The sequence below is a fragment of the Mus pahari genome, chromosome 2 (assembly GCF_900095145.1).
Source record: "Mus pahari chromosome 2, PAHARI_EIJ_v1.1, whole genome shotgun sequence".
Lineage (NCBI taxonomy): Eukaryota > Metazoa > Chordata > Mammalia > Rodentia > Muridae > Mus > Mus pahari.
This window is the reverse complement of record NC_034591.1, coordinates 130,575,895-130,590,249: the sequence shown is the minus strand read 5'-3', so window position 1 is coordinate 130,590,249 and position 14,355 is coordinate 130,575,895. Positions and strand designations below refer to the sequence as shown.

The window sequence follows — 14,355 nt, the reverse complement described above, 5'->3', positions numbered from 1 at the left end:
TGCTCCTCAACCTCACTGACTGGCCTTGGTCTCCTGGCCTCATACAGCAGGCCCTGGCTCAGTGCACAGCATGGTTCCCTACGGGCCAGTGGGGCCCATGGTCCTTGCTTTTACAGGACGCTAGAGAGATGCTTCCCGACCCAGGTATTTACATTACACTTCACAACAGCAAAAGTACAGGTATGAAGTAACAACAAAGCAATTTTATGGCTGGGGGTCACCGCAACATGCGGAACTGCATTAAAGAGTCACAGCGTTAGGAACATTGAGACCCTCCACTCTAAAGCATTAATTATAAGTCAGTCAGCAGAAAGCATCACTGTAGAGAATTTCTAGAGATTTATAAAGTAATGGAGTTCCAGGGGTGGTGGCAAGGCAGTGGAAAGTCAGGACTGTGAGCCCGAGAAGCTGGCCATTGTCCCTAAGGGCAGGTACATCCTGAGGAACGAGCCCATAGGTGACTTCACTGTGGCACCTCCTCAGAACACTGGGCTTGCAAGGCAAGTAGTAAGCTCTTACCTTCTGAGTTTTATAACAATTAGCACAAAATTATTATACAGCTGGGCCAAAAAAAATGTTTTCTTCATACCTTTATAAGTTTAAAAACTTTTATGACTTTTTTGTTAAAACCAAGGCACAAACACATTAGTAGAGACTAGCCCAGCACCAGGCTCCCCACAAGCACTGGTTTCTAGCCATTTTTTTTGGGGGGGGGGTTTGAGACAGGGTTTCTCTGTATAGCCTTGGATGTCCTGGAACTTACTCTGTAGACCAGGCTGGCCTCGAACTCAGAAATCTGCCTGCTTCTGCCTCCCAGGTGCTGGGATTAAAGGCGTGTGCCACCACGTCCATCTTTTCTAGCCCTTTTATCTGACACTCTGGACTAAACAGCGGTTCCATGCTTCTTTTCTTGTAGATAGCACTATTGAAGGTTGTCCATGGTGCCTTTATTGTCCCCACAGACCTATGATCCCCCCAAGGTGACAGCACCTTCTGGAGTCTGCCCTCACATTTTGCAGCGTATGTATTGACATACTTCAGAATAGTTAGGAGTATGGGTAAATCATAACTCCAGGAGTGCTGCGCCATGACACTACGAGGGCCATTCAAGATAGGTTTCTTCAGCTGGCTTTGGCGCAAGCCTTTAATCCTGGCACTGGGAAGGCAGAGGCAGGCTGATCTCTGAGTTCAAGGCCAGCCTATCTCTATAGGGTGGTTTCTTCTGAGGGAGGCTTTCTTATTGATACCCCCTGTCTCAGCACCATCTTCCCTTTGAGCGCCTGTTATCCACCCTCCTGCATTGAGTTGTGGCTCTGGTGACCTCATCTTATTAGCTCTGGCCACATATAACACCTATCTGTGACAGAAATTAAAGGGAATTCACGGGAGAAAGTTAAATGCCTTGTTGAGAGATGCATAGAAACAGTTCTCTACCCCTTTGGTGGAAGGGAAGGTTTTAGAGACAGTGAGCTGTGCACTGGCATCCTTGACTGAACGAGCTTGGAAACTTCAGATAGTGCCAGGGCCCCTCTGAAGCTCTTTCCCACTTTGGAGTCCATCATAGTAAGGTCTGAGCCCTCAGCAAGGATGAAAAGGCCACTGTCGTGAAGAGCGTGGGCAATCCTCCTGCTGGGTTCTGCTGCAGCTGGAGGCTTCCCAGCCGGGACAGGCCTCAGCTTCCTGTGAGAGGGCATGAGGTGTGTGTTGGTTAGTTCCCTGGAGTTGAATTTTAAAATTGCACTGAGCAAAAGGTGAGAGAGCACCTTTTTGGCCAGGGGACAGACATGTCAGGCAACCTCCATGGTGCCCACACTTTCTTGGCTTTGAGATAAGAGGCAGTGACGTGGCTTTCTTCCTGATTGTCAAGGGATGGGAAGCCAGGGTTGGAGACACAAGGGATATGGTCTGCACCACCATGTCTCCACTAATGACACGATTCCTGGGCAAAGCAGGTGACCTCTAGGTTGGTCATGGTTTGGGGAAGGTCTAAAGGCTTAGCTTCTGTCCCCACAACTATTGGTGCTGGTCTGTGGGAAGGCTTGAGACTGTCATCCAGGTTCCCAGGGCACAGTGCAGTGACGACAGATTAGCATCAGGAAGGCTCACTCTATCACCTCCAGGATATCCTGTGTGTTGTGGGAAGCTGGGCTAGGTGGGTCCTGGGTGGGTCCTTCCTAACTCTTCCTGAGGCTGAGCAAGATGATGCATGAGGCTAGCCCTCCAGTCTGTACTTGGGTAAAGGCCAGACACTTGTTTTACCACCATGTTTTCTTTGGAATTGAACTTCCTGGGATCTAGTCTGTTTTCCCCAAATTCTGTTGACATTTTGTCTTCAGAGCTCAGAGAGTGGTTGGGAGCACATGGTGACTGTCCCCAGAAAACCCTGCATTGGATGAGGGTGGTGGTCTCTCTCTCCCTATCCACCTTTTGTTTCTCTCAAGAAGTGCCAACCTATGGGCAAGGTTGCGTGTCCTAGGCAGCCCCGTGAGTCCTCTAGGCTCCAGCAGGGCTAGCATTGGGGTTTTTTCCACCAACTTGGTCTTTAAGGAGCTGCAGGATGTGTGTGGTTTGGGTCAGCGTCCTGTGCCCTGGGCTGTGATTCATTCAAAGGGGGAGGGACATGGAAAACAATGTCTGTCTTTAAGCTCCAGGAACCAGGAAAATGAGCTGGAAATAAAGTGATGTGTAATTTTACTAAAATTAACTAGCACATTCCCAGGCTTGCTCTGTGTTTCGTGGTATTTTGTGTGATGTACCATGCCCAGTGCCAGTTGACTGATTTCCTAGGCATGGTCCTGGAGGCCCCTCTTGGTACCACCCAATTCTGGTCTCTCTGTGCATCTCATCACTGAGGGTGGTGCTTGGCCTATGTGAAAATGTTGTGGGGATGGAAGGTGGGAGGTGATAAGGACTGGTGACCTGAAGGTTAAAGGGACAAGTGATGTTAGCCTGCCTGAGTCTTCTTGCTGTCTTCCTCAGATCCCCCCTCCCCAACCCTCCTTATGTTGGGTTCTTCTGTACCCTTTTCCTGTCACAGGGTCTTCTGGGATTTCCTGTCTGTGTTCGTGTCCGCTGCTCAAGCCCCTGCGCGTGTAGAATCGTGTGAAGGCTGTGGGTGCACTGTGGTCCACAGGCCAGCTTTGGTTCCCCATGAGTCTGCCTACCCCTAGTTTTGAACTCTGATGTCTTCCTTTCCCTGTGTAGATGGTCTGCAGTTCAGGGCAGGCAGGATTCCATCTCCCCAGTGGTTTCAGGGCTAGTGTAGGACAGGCAGAGGTGACCAGCAGTGGTGTGGTGGCTTCTGACCTGAGGATTGCACTGGAATTCAGAGAAGCACAATATGGCTGCAGCCTCCCTGAGGACCGGCAGGTGGATATGAATGTTTTGTGGCAAGAGTCAGAGGTGAGCGTGGACAGGCAGTCGGGAACAGTAGATGAAGAGGTGTTGGCTGCTGATGTGCTGAGAGCTCTCTCTGTAAGGTCAGATTTGCTCTGAGATGAACACAGGGAAGCCACAGAACGATTCGGCTACTGAGTGGGGGTGACAGTGCCCTGCAGGGTCGTTTTACACCAGTGAGACAAAGGCATACTGGGTACCCAGGATGTGCTATGTTACTGCTTACAATTGAAAGTGGCCACTAATAAAAGGTGTGGCTGTCACATATGTGGTATGACCTTTGGTGGTGTTGCATTTGGCTGGCCCAACAGGCAGGCATAGGCACATGACCCGCTTCCCTGATGGCAAAGAACAGGCCAAGCAGGGGCTTAGAGAATAACCTGAAATTTCCAAAAGTCTTGGGAACCATCTCCCACTTCCCTTTCAATTTTAAAGTTGAACAGGTCTGCTCTGGCAGTTAAAGAGGGACAGACCCCAAGGGGTTCTAGAATCAGTGGCTGGAGGGAGGACAGAGCTGAGCTTGGGCTGGGCCTTGTGGGTTCTCACACCATAGCTGTATTGACACTCTCCACAGGCCCTTGTAGAGGCAGCAGCATTGAGCAGCTGGGCTGTGGTCCATGGGGCATCTGTCACATTCAGTGCTGGCTCTCACTGCTCAGGGGAGCTGCTGTCCTCTGCAGTGTCTGCTGCTGTGGTGCTACCCGCTGGCTGCCATCTTACACACTGAGAAGCAGACCCATGCAGGAGGAGAGCCCACTGGTCATCAGTGTCCTCTCTGGACGGAGGTGGAAACGGCCTCTGCTGCTTAGGAGCAAACATCACTGTGGCCCCTCTCCAGAGCCAGCTTATAGGATTGCATCGTTTCTCTGGGTCATTCCCATATTTCAATGACCAACTGTGCCCAAGCTGACCATGAAGTAGATCTCGTGTGTAGGTGGGCAACCCTGCTAAGTGTCTGCCAGCAGGGAAGGAGGGAGGCCACAAAGCCAGCTTCGCCTACAGGTGCCTCTCCTTTACTTAGGGCCTGGTTCCTCAACTCGCCCGTTGGTCCTGCCCTTAGCATTAGTGTAGGAATGTCATAGGAACACCCAGGAGAAAGCACATGGCTCCTCACCAGGGCCCCCTTTGCCAGTCATCCCCCTCTGAGCACAGCCCTGTCTTTCAGGAATAAGACTGTCAATGGAGACTGCCGCAGAGATCCCCGGGAACGGAGCCGCAGTCCCATCGAGCGGGCTGCAGCCCCCGCTGTGAGCTTGCATGGTGGCCACCTGTACGCATCCCTCCCCAGCCTCATGGAGCAGCCTCTTGCCCTGACCAAGAACAGCAGTGACACCGGCAGGTCAGCTGTGGAGCGGCAGCAGGTATGTATATGTCATCTGGAGGTGGCCCTATCAGGCTGGATGTTGGGGACTAAGAGCTCCATGGAGAGCCCCAAGCAGAAGTCCTGAAGTGAGGGGATGTTGGTACCCTCATTCCTTTGGCTTCATCTCTGCACAGTGCAGGGTTGATCTAGATGAGTGCCTGGCCCTGGCTTGCATGCCTATCTTCCCTGGCACTGTGCTCCTCAGGGTCAGTGTGGCAATCCTCTTGAGAGGCTGGCCCTTACCCCATATGATTTCATAAGGCCTAAGTTAAATGTCAGAGGTTTGCTTGGGGCTTGGCTCCTATAAAGTTAGTGGCCATAACCCTGTGATTAAGGCAGGCTATTGTTGTTATTGCTATTACTTCTACTAAAGGAAAATAAAATTAATGCTATTTAAAAAACAAGGCCTGGCCTAATAATATATGCATATGATCTCAGCTACTTGGAAGGCTGAGGCAGGAGGATTACAAGTTTGAGGCAACTTCATAAGGCCTTGACTTACAAAGAGCAAGATAGGTGGAGGGAGGCTGAGGACATGGGCACTTGCCTAGTGTGCGAGGCTTCAACCTCACACAGAAAGCCCCAGAGACAACAAAAGGGTAAGGTTTCTAACAAAGACTGTAGTAAGAGACTCTAAAAGCACCCAGGCAGCATGGGTGGGGTGGAGCAGTGGCTGTGTGTGACCCTTGATGGCCTCTGAGCCTCTGGGCCTGTGACAGGGAGGATGGGGCCTGGCCATTAGGAGATGCTGTGTGTTGGGGTCTCACCCCATTCTAGTCTCCCTCTCTAGACCTGCTGTTGTGTAGCACAGAGGGCCCAAGGAACAGGGAGGGTCCCTGGCAAAAGAGCTGGGCTCGCTGGCAGCAGCGCTCAGTGGATGAGGAGCTCACCTCTTCTCCCTCCCACAGAACCGGCCCTCCGTGATTACCTGCGCATCCGCGGGCGCCCGCAACTGCAACCTCTCTCACTGTCCCATCGCACACAGTGGCTGTTCTGCGCCTGGGTCCGCCAGCTACCGGAGACCACCCAGTGGTGAGTTTCCCCCATAGCCTGGGACATGGGGAAACCCTGGATTAAGCTATGGGCTGTAACCTGTCTTCCTAAAATTCACTTAGTGGTGAGGTTAAAACACTGTTTTAGAGCACATGTGCACCTTGAGTGCCATGGCTCAGGGGGACAGAGGAAAGGACCTCTGTCCCTGGCGCCTTGGGCTCCAGGATCCACCGTTGCTATTTAGTGCCACAGAGACTCTTGGACTTGACCCTTCAATGGTGTGGCTAAGTATCACTGACTGGGTCCCAGACCCCCTGATGCAGCTATCTGTCCTCTGTCCCCTCCTTTGCAGCAACTGCCACCTGTGACCCTGTGGTGGAAGAGCACTTCCGTCGGAGCCTGGGCAAGAACTACAAGGAGCCAGAGCCAGCGCCTAACTCAGTGTCCATCACTGGCTCAGTGGATGACCACTTTGCCAAAGCACTAGGTGACACATGGCTTCAGATCAAAGCGGCCAAGGACAGCGCATCCAGCAGCCCGGAGTCAGCCTCACGCAGGGGCCAGCCAGCCAGCCCTACCACCCACATGGTCAGCCATAGTCACTCCCCCTCTGTGGTCTCCTGAAGGGGGAGCCACCCTTCGACCACACAGGAATCTGCATGGTTTGCCTGAGCTTTGAACAGTCAGTGCTTAAAAAAAAAAAAAAAAACAAAGAAAAAAAAAATCCCGGGGGTGAGGGTGGGGGGTGGGTGGGTGGTTTATTCGCAAAAACCATGTGGTCTGGACTTCTGTTCTGCGCCGTTTTTTATACTTGCTTGGTGTTCACACAAGGGGCCTCAGTGTGGCAACAGAACAGCCTGGAGCACTAAGTCCAGCAGAGCATCCTTGCTCCCTGCCCTGGTTACCAAAGAAACCTCTGCAGGTCTGCCACCTGGCAGCCAGGACTCTGCGGCCCTTTCTCAGTCACAAGCCATGACGATATGGGGATCCGGACACTTTGTGCTCTTAGCTTCTGAGGCCGGTGTATGCACAGCTTGGCTTCCACCTGGGGTCCGGCTCTGTCTGCATTTGCATGTGTCTGCCTGAAGAGAACGGACCTGATTTGCACTATGGAGGGCAGAGCTGCCTGCTGGGCAGCTGTCTGAGATGCCAGTACTGAGGGCAAACTGCTAGGGAACACTTCTGACCATGTGTGCTTGCATTGTTGCTGAACTTAGAGGGTCTCTAGCAGGTTCTAGGTCTTTCTCTAGGCTTGAGGTGCTCACAGCTGGACTGCAGACTCCCCCTGACCATGGGCATTTCCCTTCTCTGAGCACTGCAGCCTGTGAGGCCGGGGCCAAGGCTGGAGGACTCCGTAGTGCTTCTGACATGGTGCATGTCTCAGAAAAAAAAAAAAAAAAAATAGCTGGTTTCTATTGACTAAGCCCAGACTGTAGCACCGAGTGGCTTCTTGTTGGCATTAGCCTGCTTCATCAGTTTCAGCCCTAGATACATCCACTGCTGGTACAGCTGTGCTTCTGAGATGAGTCAACGCTCACTTTACTCCAAAGAGGAGTGCACAGCCAGTGGGTGTGGTAGGCTGGGGAAGCCCATTGCTGCTGATTTTCTGCATCCTGGGCTGGGGACTTGGAGTTCATGTCTTTAGGCTCCTTGATACACAGACTGCTCCTTTCCAACTCCTGGCCAAACATCAGGTGCCTGACAGCCTGCAGCGTGGGGCTGCATGCGCGTCCTCCTATGCTGGGGCCAAGGCTGTACACATTCCTCTGACTATACAGTTATTCCCGCACCACTATTAATAGCTACTAACTAGACATTAGGAGCCAGCAGGACAGACATGGCTGGGGATGCCCGACAGCTGCTGTTCCTCCCAGCCTTGAGTATTTCTGTCCCCTGGCCTGGCCCACCTGAGGGCATCACCTGGCTAGGAGCTCCTCCCCCACAAGGCATTATGGACTCCTGCACAGGGAATCATGGGGCTGACTTTCAGTAGGAGGAAACAGGTTAGCTGTTGAACTTGGGAAACATGCACGGGTGGAAAGGTGGAGACTGATCCCTGTAGTCACAGGGTGGTTACTGGCCTTTACAGACATGGACAGCCCTCCTCCTGCCTGGCACAAGGTTCACCCACTCTCCTGGGCTTCCAAGCTTGGCATTCAGGCCCCTATATTTTCTGTAGGAAAAAAGAATTGTTCAGAACACTTTTTTTATATAGGTAATTTTAAAGACCATCATTACGCTGTGCGTAAAGAATGTACAGAGAAATTTGTAGGTATTTTTTGAAGAACAATTAATTTGTTAATGATATGTAGCTATTTAATTTTCCCTTTCCTATCGTAATCATTCATTTTTTTTGTTGTTGTTTGGGGAAAAAAAAAGTTGATCTTTTTTGTCGTAGGTGTGTCTGTAATCGTGCAGGTACACAGTTACTCCATGACAACACTGCGTCCGCATTAATAGCCACTAGTTTGTTATTCTACAGGCTACTGAGGTTGTCACAGGAAAACAACCGCACCGCGGACTGGCTCTGTGGGCAACGGGCCTCAGATACCCGTCAGTGAGCGGGTCATCGCTGTTGGGGGAGGGGGGAAGATGGCAGTGCGGGTGGCTGGGTCCCTGGTGCGCTGACCTATCTGGAATAGGCCGTGCCCTGGAGTGGGATACCTCATATGTCAGCTGAGGAGCCTGCCATCCTGCTTGGGCAGGAGCTTGCGACCTCCCCAGAACCAAGCCATCTCTGTGTGTGCTGACCCCTCTGTGTTTGTAAATCTGTAATATACCATTTTCTGTGGCCTGGTTTTTTTTTTGTTTTTTTTTTTCCTGGAAGAAGAAAAAAAAGGTTTGGCAGGCCATCTTTTTTTTTTTTTTTTTTTTTTTTGTACTTAAAAGTAGCCTTAAGAACAATAATAAAGTGCTCTTAAACTGAGGCTGTGTGTGGCTCTTGACTCCTAAGGTGGCATGTGGGCTGTGGGGCCCTGTGCCCAGGTAGGCCTGGCTAATTGTGGGGAGCCTTGCGCAGATGGGTAGGGCCGCTTGTTGCAGCATCTGTGTTAGGCCAAGGTCCTCTCTAGTCCCCCTTCCTGAGACCTGCCATGCATGGCTTCTGTTATGGACCTGAGACCCCAGGGAGGGTGCTCAGGTGTGGGATGGGAGCAGCTCATCTACTAGGATGGGTGGCCACAGCTGCCAAGGGCCCATCCAGAGTGAAGAGGAAGACAAGCCTTGCTCCAGGAGCAAGCCCGTGAGGCACCTGACCAGGCCCAGCTGACACACCCATCCGGCAGAGCTCTGCCCTGCTTTCCCAGTACAGGACTGTGGCAGGAGCCTCTCCCAGCCCTGGAACAGGGTGGCACACAGCATGCCCACAGCTGGGGGAGGGTGGCTTGGCATGCCACTTGAACACTTGAGGCTACAAACTCAGCACTCACTGCTACCCAGGGCCCACAGTAGGTGCCTTCCCTGTGAGGCTCCTAGCACAGCCTTGTCTGATGTATGTTGGGTCTTGGGGTGTCCTTCTGCAATGGGGGGCGGGGAGGAGATTAATGCACATGGAAGGACCTGAGCCCCAGATCAGTGGCAATGCCAAGGTTATTATTGAGTTCAGAGCTGGTGAGATGGCACAGGAAAGGGTGCAACTGGGCGGCAGAGGGTACACCCTAGTCCTTGGAGATGTGGAGATCAGGACCAGGGAAGTGGCAGGGCCCAGATCACCAGTCCTGGGGTCCAGTCCTGCGCTGAGGACCAGGTACTCCTGAGCTGCGGTTGCTTGCTTCAGACGGTCTCCTCGTCACTCATGTCCCAGATCTGTATAGAAAAAGGCAGATACTCAGCTGAGGGGTTCTGCTGCCCCATGATGCCCACACATGACATTTCCCAACTACAGTTGCTATGACAACAGAGGTATATACTTCCACAGGCACTGCGTATGCCTCCCAACATGGGGGAGGACTGATACATCCTGTTTCTTGTACAATGGGTTAAACCTCGAGTTTCTTCCTTTCACCAGGCCTCAAAGCCAGTAGGAGAACTGAATGTGAACAGGGAACACCAGTCGGGCATCCCCTCCCTGCACCCTCTGCCACATCCTTGGTGGACCCAGCCAGCCCCTGACTTGCAGCGTGCACCACTGGCCCAGTCGGCTTGCCCAGCTGTACCCTGTATTGGGGACACTGAGCTAGAGAGGGCAGGAGCTCTCAGGGACCTGGCAGGAGAGCACTTGTCATCCTGTGCTGCCCTACTGTCTACACTGAAGTTTATGCCAGGTGCCAACAACACTCTGGGGCAAGGGAGCTGGCTGTCACTTAGAAGAGCCCTTCTCCAGCAACCCCAGGTCACCTAGGCAGGATAACAGCAGAGAGTACCAGACCTTCCCTCTGTCCCTCGGTGTGTGTCTCTGGGGAGCCCTGGGGTGTAAACTGGAGAGGGAACCCACTCTAGTAACACCCTGAGAAGGAAGTAGCCCCTTAGGCCAGTCCTCTGTCCCAGTAACTCCTGGCAAAAATCCTGCGTTGAGGTGGCCTGAGGTCAAAACAGCACAGCAGGTCCCAAGACTCTGGTGCCCTAAGCAACCTAGGGCCCCCAGAGAGCTATGCCTTCAGAGCCTTCCAAAATTCCTGGAATGGGTTGCACAAGGATACCTCGGCCCTTGCAGAGCTAAGGGAAAGAACAGCTTGTTGGGAGGAGGCGAGAGGTCTGGCCAAGTTACGTTCATAGCAGTGCTGGCTGTCACAGATGTAGAAAGCAACCTAGAAAGTGACTTCTCTTCTGCAAGGGTGGCAGTGTCCCTCATACTGTCCCTCCATTTCTACACAGGCCCTTGCCTCAGAGAAAAAAAAATTGCCACCTGTCCTGTGGAGCACTGTCCCTCTGGTCCCAGACCCCCACCAGACTGGAACCTGGGGTCATGGATTAGGTGGCTTTGCTGCTCGTATGTAAGAGGCCCTTGACCTGGTCTTTTGGATCTGAAGACAGAGTCTGAGACAGAGCAATCCACATTGCAGCATAATTCAGCTACTCATACTGGCTCATTCAACAAGCACATCTACACAGCTACCTATGACACAGGCTGTGTGCAGACCCAGAGCTAATACTCCCATTCTGTCTCACTCCTGCCAGTGGGGTAAGGGGGGAAACAGCTCAGAGAAGTCAAAGTTTACCTGAGATCACACAGCCAAGCTGGACAGACCTTATATAGGAAAGGCTTGGGTAGCTAGCGTGGAGGAAGGGGACGCTGAGGAGGGGGCTGTGGGAGGAGGTATCAGAACAAAAGGAAGGAAGGTAAACTCTGGAATCGTCTGCCCAGCCTTCCTGGGCAGTGGCACCCTCTGGATGGGCAGGAAGAGCTTGTCATGTTTAGAGTGCTTACTCCTGAACCAGATCGAAGGTTGACCAGATGGCAGGCACGGTTGTTGCTGGCACTGTCTGGGCCTTAGAGGGGCTCCTTCAAGCCACCCAAAGGGCTTACTGTGAAACCATTGGGATTTTCCAGACCCATCTTCTAGGGCCAGTGAAGGGCTTCTCCACTAGTGCAGCCTGGCCACGCTCACTGTGGGGTTCACATGGTACCCAGGCCAGCACTGGCCTGAACAGGCTCCAGTCATCTTCTGCATGAATGAAGAATATGATGACTGGACAGAAGTTTGTTCAATGTTAATGCTTGGTGTGGGCATAGGACAGTTCTAAGTTTCACCTGCTAGCCCAGACCATCCTCAAACTCACAGCAATCCTCCTGCTTTGGCCTCCCGGGTGCTGGAGTTACAGGTATAATCCACCCCGCTGAGCTTCTATGGTTTATAAAGCTCGCAAAACATCTGTGCTGGTTTGTGTTTTGCTGCCCTGGTAAAAGTTAGACTGACTTGGGATGAAAAAAATCCCTCCAGAGGCAAGCCTAGAGGGCATTTTCTTGATTAATGATTGATGGGGGGGGGCAGTACATTCTCTGGGCACAAAACAGGCTGAAAGGGTGGTGAGTCCTCAGTAGGCCCTGCTTGCAGCCAGAGAAGGCAAAGGTCTCTTAAGTCACACAGAAAAGAGAGACACCTGTTGGTCTTTGGGGACATGCCAATCAAACCACAGAAGGGCCGGGGAGATGATGGTATAGTGAATAAAACAAACAAACAAACCCTTGCCATGTAAGCATGCAGACCTGAGCTGCATCCCTAGATGTCATAAAGCTGGACATGGTGGCATGTGTCTGTGACCCCAGTGCTCCTACAGAGAGATGGGAAGTAGAGACCAACATCTCCAGGGATTCTGGGCCAGCTAGCCTGCGGCACACAACAGAACTTGCCCTCAAATGAAGTGGAAGGTGAGGACTGACGGGCCTTACCTCTTTCATATGTGCACGGGTGTGCACACGAGTGCATGCAGGCACACACATATTCACACATCATATGCATATATTTAGTTAATGTTTGTGTTGCAGAGATAAACACCATGACCAAAAGCAACTTGGAGAGGAAAGAGTGTATTTCACTTACACATCACAGACTCGCTGAAGGAGGGCAGGGCAGGAATCATAGCTCTCAAGGAAAGACAGCAAGCCATGCCACGACTCTGAGATGAGAGAAAGGTCCTTCTAACCAAGCCTTATGGGAGGTGCCAGAGGAAGTCTGCCTGACACCACAGCCCCACGGCCATTAAGGTGTACCCGTCTGCAGCACTGGTGTGAAAGAAGCTGCCAGCAGCCAGTCTCGGTCTGGGTCTGCTCTGGACGACACTGTGGTGCACACCATGGGCCAAGGGGCCTCTTCCATACACACTGTCATCACCCGGGAATGGCACAATTATATTTTGGGGTGTGTTAAAAGTGTTCATTTGCTAATGTAAACATCTTAAGCCACATTGCAGCTTGTGTACATTGGGGCTGGCACCCCTCATGCCTTGATATAAAGACTGTGGGCTTCTGCACATCCTGCTTCCCACTTCCTACGATACATCTCTTTTCTGGGAGGGACAGGGAATAGCAGATAGGGTGGACTGTGCTGGAACTGGGTAAGGACGTTGACCTCAGCCTGCTCCACAGACTCCCCAGGAGGAATCAATCTCTGGAAGAGGTGGGAAGGCCTGTCGTACTTCCTTCTGAGGGATGTAAGCCCTCTTATTCTTTTCCTTGTGTGCCACCATCCCTCACAGACCCTTTCCAAGGTCACAAGCCCTAGGTTTGGGGGCGGGGCTATTAGCAGGTGACACTGAGACCAGGAAGGACTTCCCAGGATAAAATACCTAAATCAAGAGTTAGGGCCAGAAGAGGACGAGGACGAGGCTTACAGGGCGACAAGGCTGGTCCATGACATTCTAGGTTGACAGGCAGGAAGGAAGGAGACAAGGCACTGTCTGGGGGCAGTAAGCAGAGGGGACAGTGGAGGCCACGCAGCCACTGGTCCCCATCTGAGAAGCAGGCAAGGGAGTCTGCTGCTGCCACTGGCCCTTCACGACCCCTCGGGGACAGTCTTACACATGAACCTGCAACAGTGTGGGACAGACACAGGTCTGTTTGGCCTACCCAGGGCTTGCTCCCCATGTGGTGGGGTCAGTGAGGAGGAGAGGAAGCCCATGTCAGAGCGAGTGTGCCTGCGGCTACTCACCAACTGCTTGTCAGTTCTCACTGGGGGTTGCTATGAGGCTGGGGGCAGGGGCTATCAGATCACAGACCCTCTGCCAGCCTTTCCTTGTCTTCTAAAAACCGGGCCATACACCCTGTAGTTTCTATCCTGGAGGAAACCCTGTAGGCTGTGAGCAAGCCTAGCCCCACCCCCTTGCAATTGCACTGTAAGTTTATAGCCCATGCCCCTTGGCAGGTAGACTGTGCCACATGGAATCACATGGATGCAACTTCCCTCCATCCCTCAAAAGCCTTTAAGTATCAGAAAACTTTAGTTCTTTTGGTTTCCAAGAATAAACTGAAGGGCCCGTCTCTCCCTTCAGGACTCTCACTCTGTGCATGGCAGCATCTGTCAGCTTGCCTCATTCTTCCTCCCTACCTCTCATACCCTGCTGCCCCTTGTATGTTCTTCCCCCTCCCTCCCCTACATCCCACTCTCCTACCCTCTTCACAGGTGGGTCACACCCTCACACTGTAAATGAAGCTGGCTCTGTTATATCAGCTCCTATCCAGGAGGGTTTTATGTCAACATGACACAAGCTTGTCATGGTCTTAGGAGCCTCAATTGAGAAAATGACTCCATAAGATCATGCTGTAGGCTAGGCAAGCCTGTAGGAGCATGTCCTTAATTAGTGGTGGATGTGGGAGGGCCCAGCCCACGGTGGGTGGTGCCTTTCCTGGGCAGACAGTCCTGGGTTCTGTAAGAAAGCAGGCTGAGCAAGTGACAGAGAGCAGCCAGGAAGCAGCACCTCCCATGGCCACTGCATCAGCTCCTGCTGCCAGGTTTCCTGCCTTGTGTGAGCTCCTGTCCTGGCTTCCTTCAATGTGGAAGTGTAAGGCAAATAAAGTCTTTCCTCCCCAACTTGCTTCTGGGTCATGATGTTTCATCACAGCAATAGAAACCCTAAGATAGCTCCTTCTGGAACTTTCCACTTGAAACTGTTTGTTGTTATTCTTGTTGTAATAGAGATGTGGGGCAACAAAGGGAGGTGACAGCTCC

The 14,355-nt window shown here is 52.2% G+C and overlaps 2 protein-coding genes across 9 annotated transcripts in view; one reads left to right on the top strand and one right to left on the bottom strand.

Moving 5' to 3' along the window:
* The window catches only part of Vgll4 (vestigial like family member 4), a 109,343-nt gene extending 101,411 nt beyond the window's left edge, over positions 1-7,932 (top strand). For 2 of the 4 annotated variants that reach the window (XM_021191673.2, XM_021191674.2), the window contains 3 exons: positions 4,562-4,757; positions 5,668-5,791; positions 6,105-7,932. In XM_021191673.2, the coding sequence (XP_021047332.1) occupies positions 4,562-4,757; positions 5,668-5,791; positions 6,105-6,376 (592 nt within the window). In that variant the 3' untranslated portion in view covers positions 6,377-7,932. The remainder of the gene's footprint in view (positions 1-4,561; positions 4,758-5,667; positions 5,792-6,104) is intronic. The other 2 variants (XM_029535351.1, XM_021191672.2) reach the window with 2 other exon arrangements.
* A 12-nt stretch (positions 7,933-7,944) lies between these two features.
* Atg7 (autophagy related 7) overlaps positions 7,945-14,355 on the bottom strand; it is a 199,605-nt gene continuing 193,194 nt past the window's right edge. For 3 of the 5 annotated variants that reach the window (XM_029535347.1, XM_029535348.1, XM_029535350.1), the window contains one exon: positions 8,616-9,556. In XM_029535347.1, the coding sequence (XP_029391207.1) occupies positions 9,524-9,556 (33 nt within the window). In that variant the 3' untranslated portion in view covers positions 8,616-9,523. Of the gene's footprint in view, positions 9,557-14,355 lie in introns of all 5 variants that reach the window. The other 2 variants (XM_021191671.1, XM_029535349.1) reach the window with 2 other exon arrangements.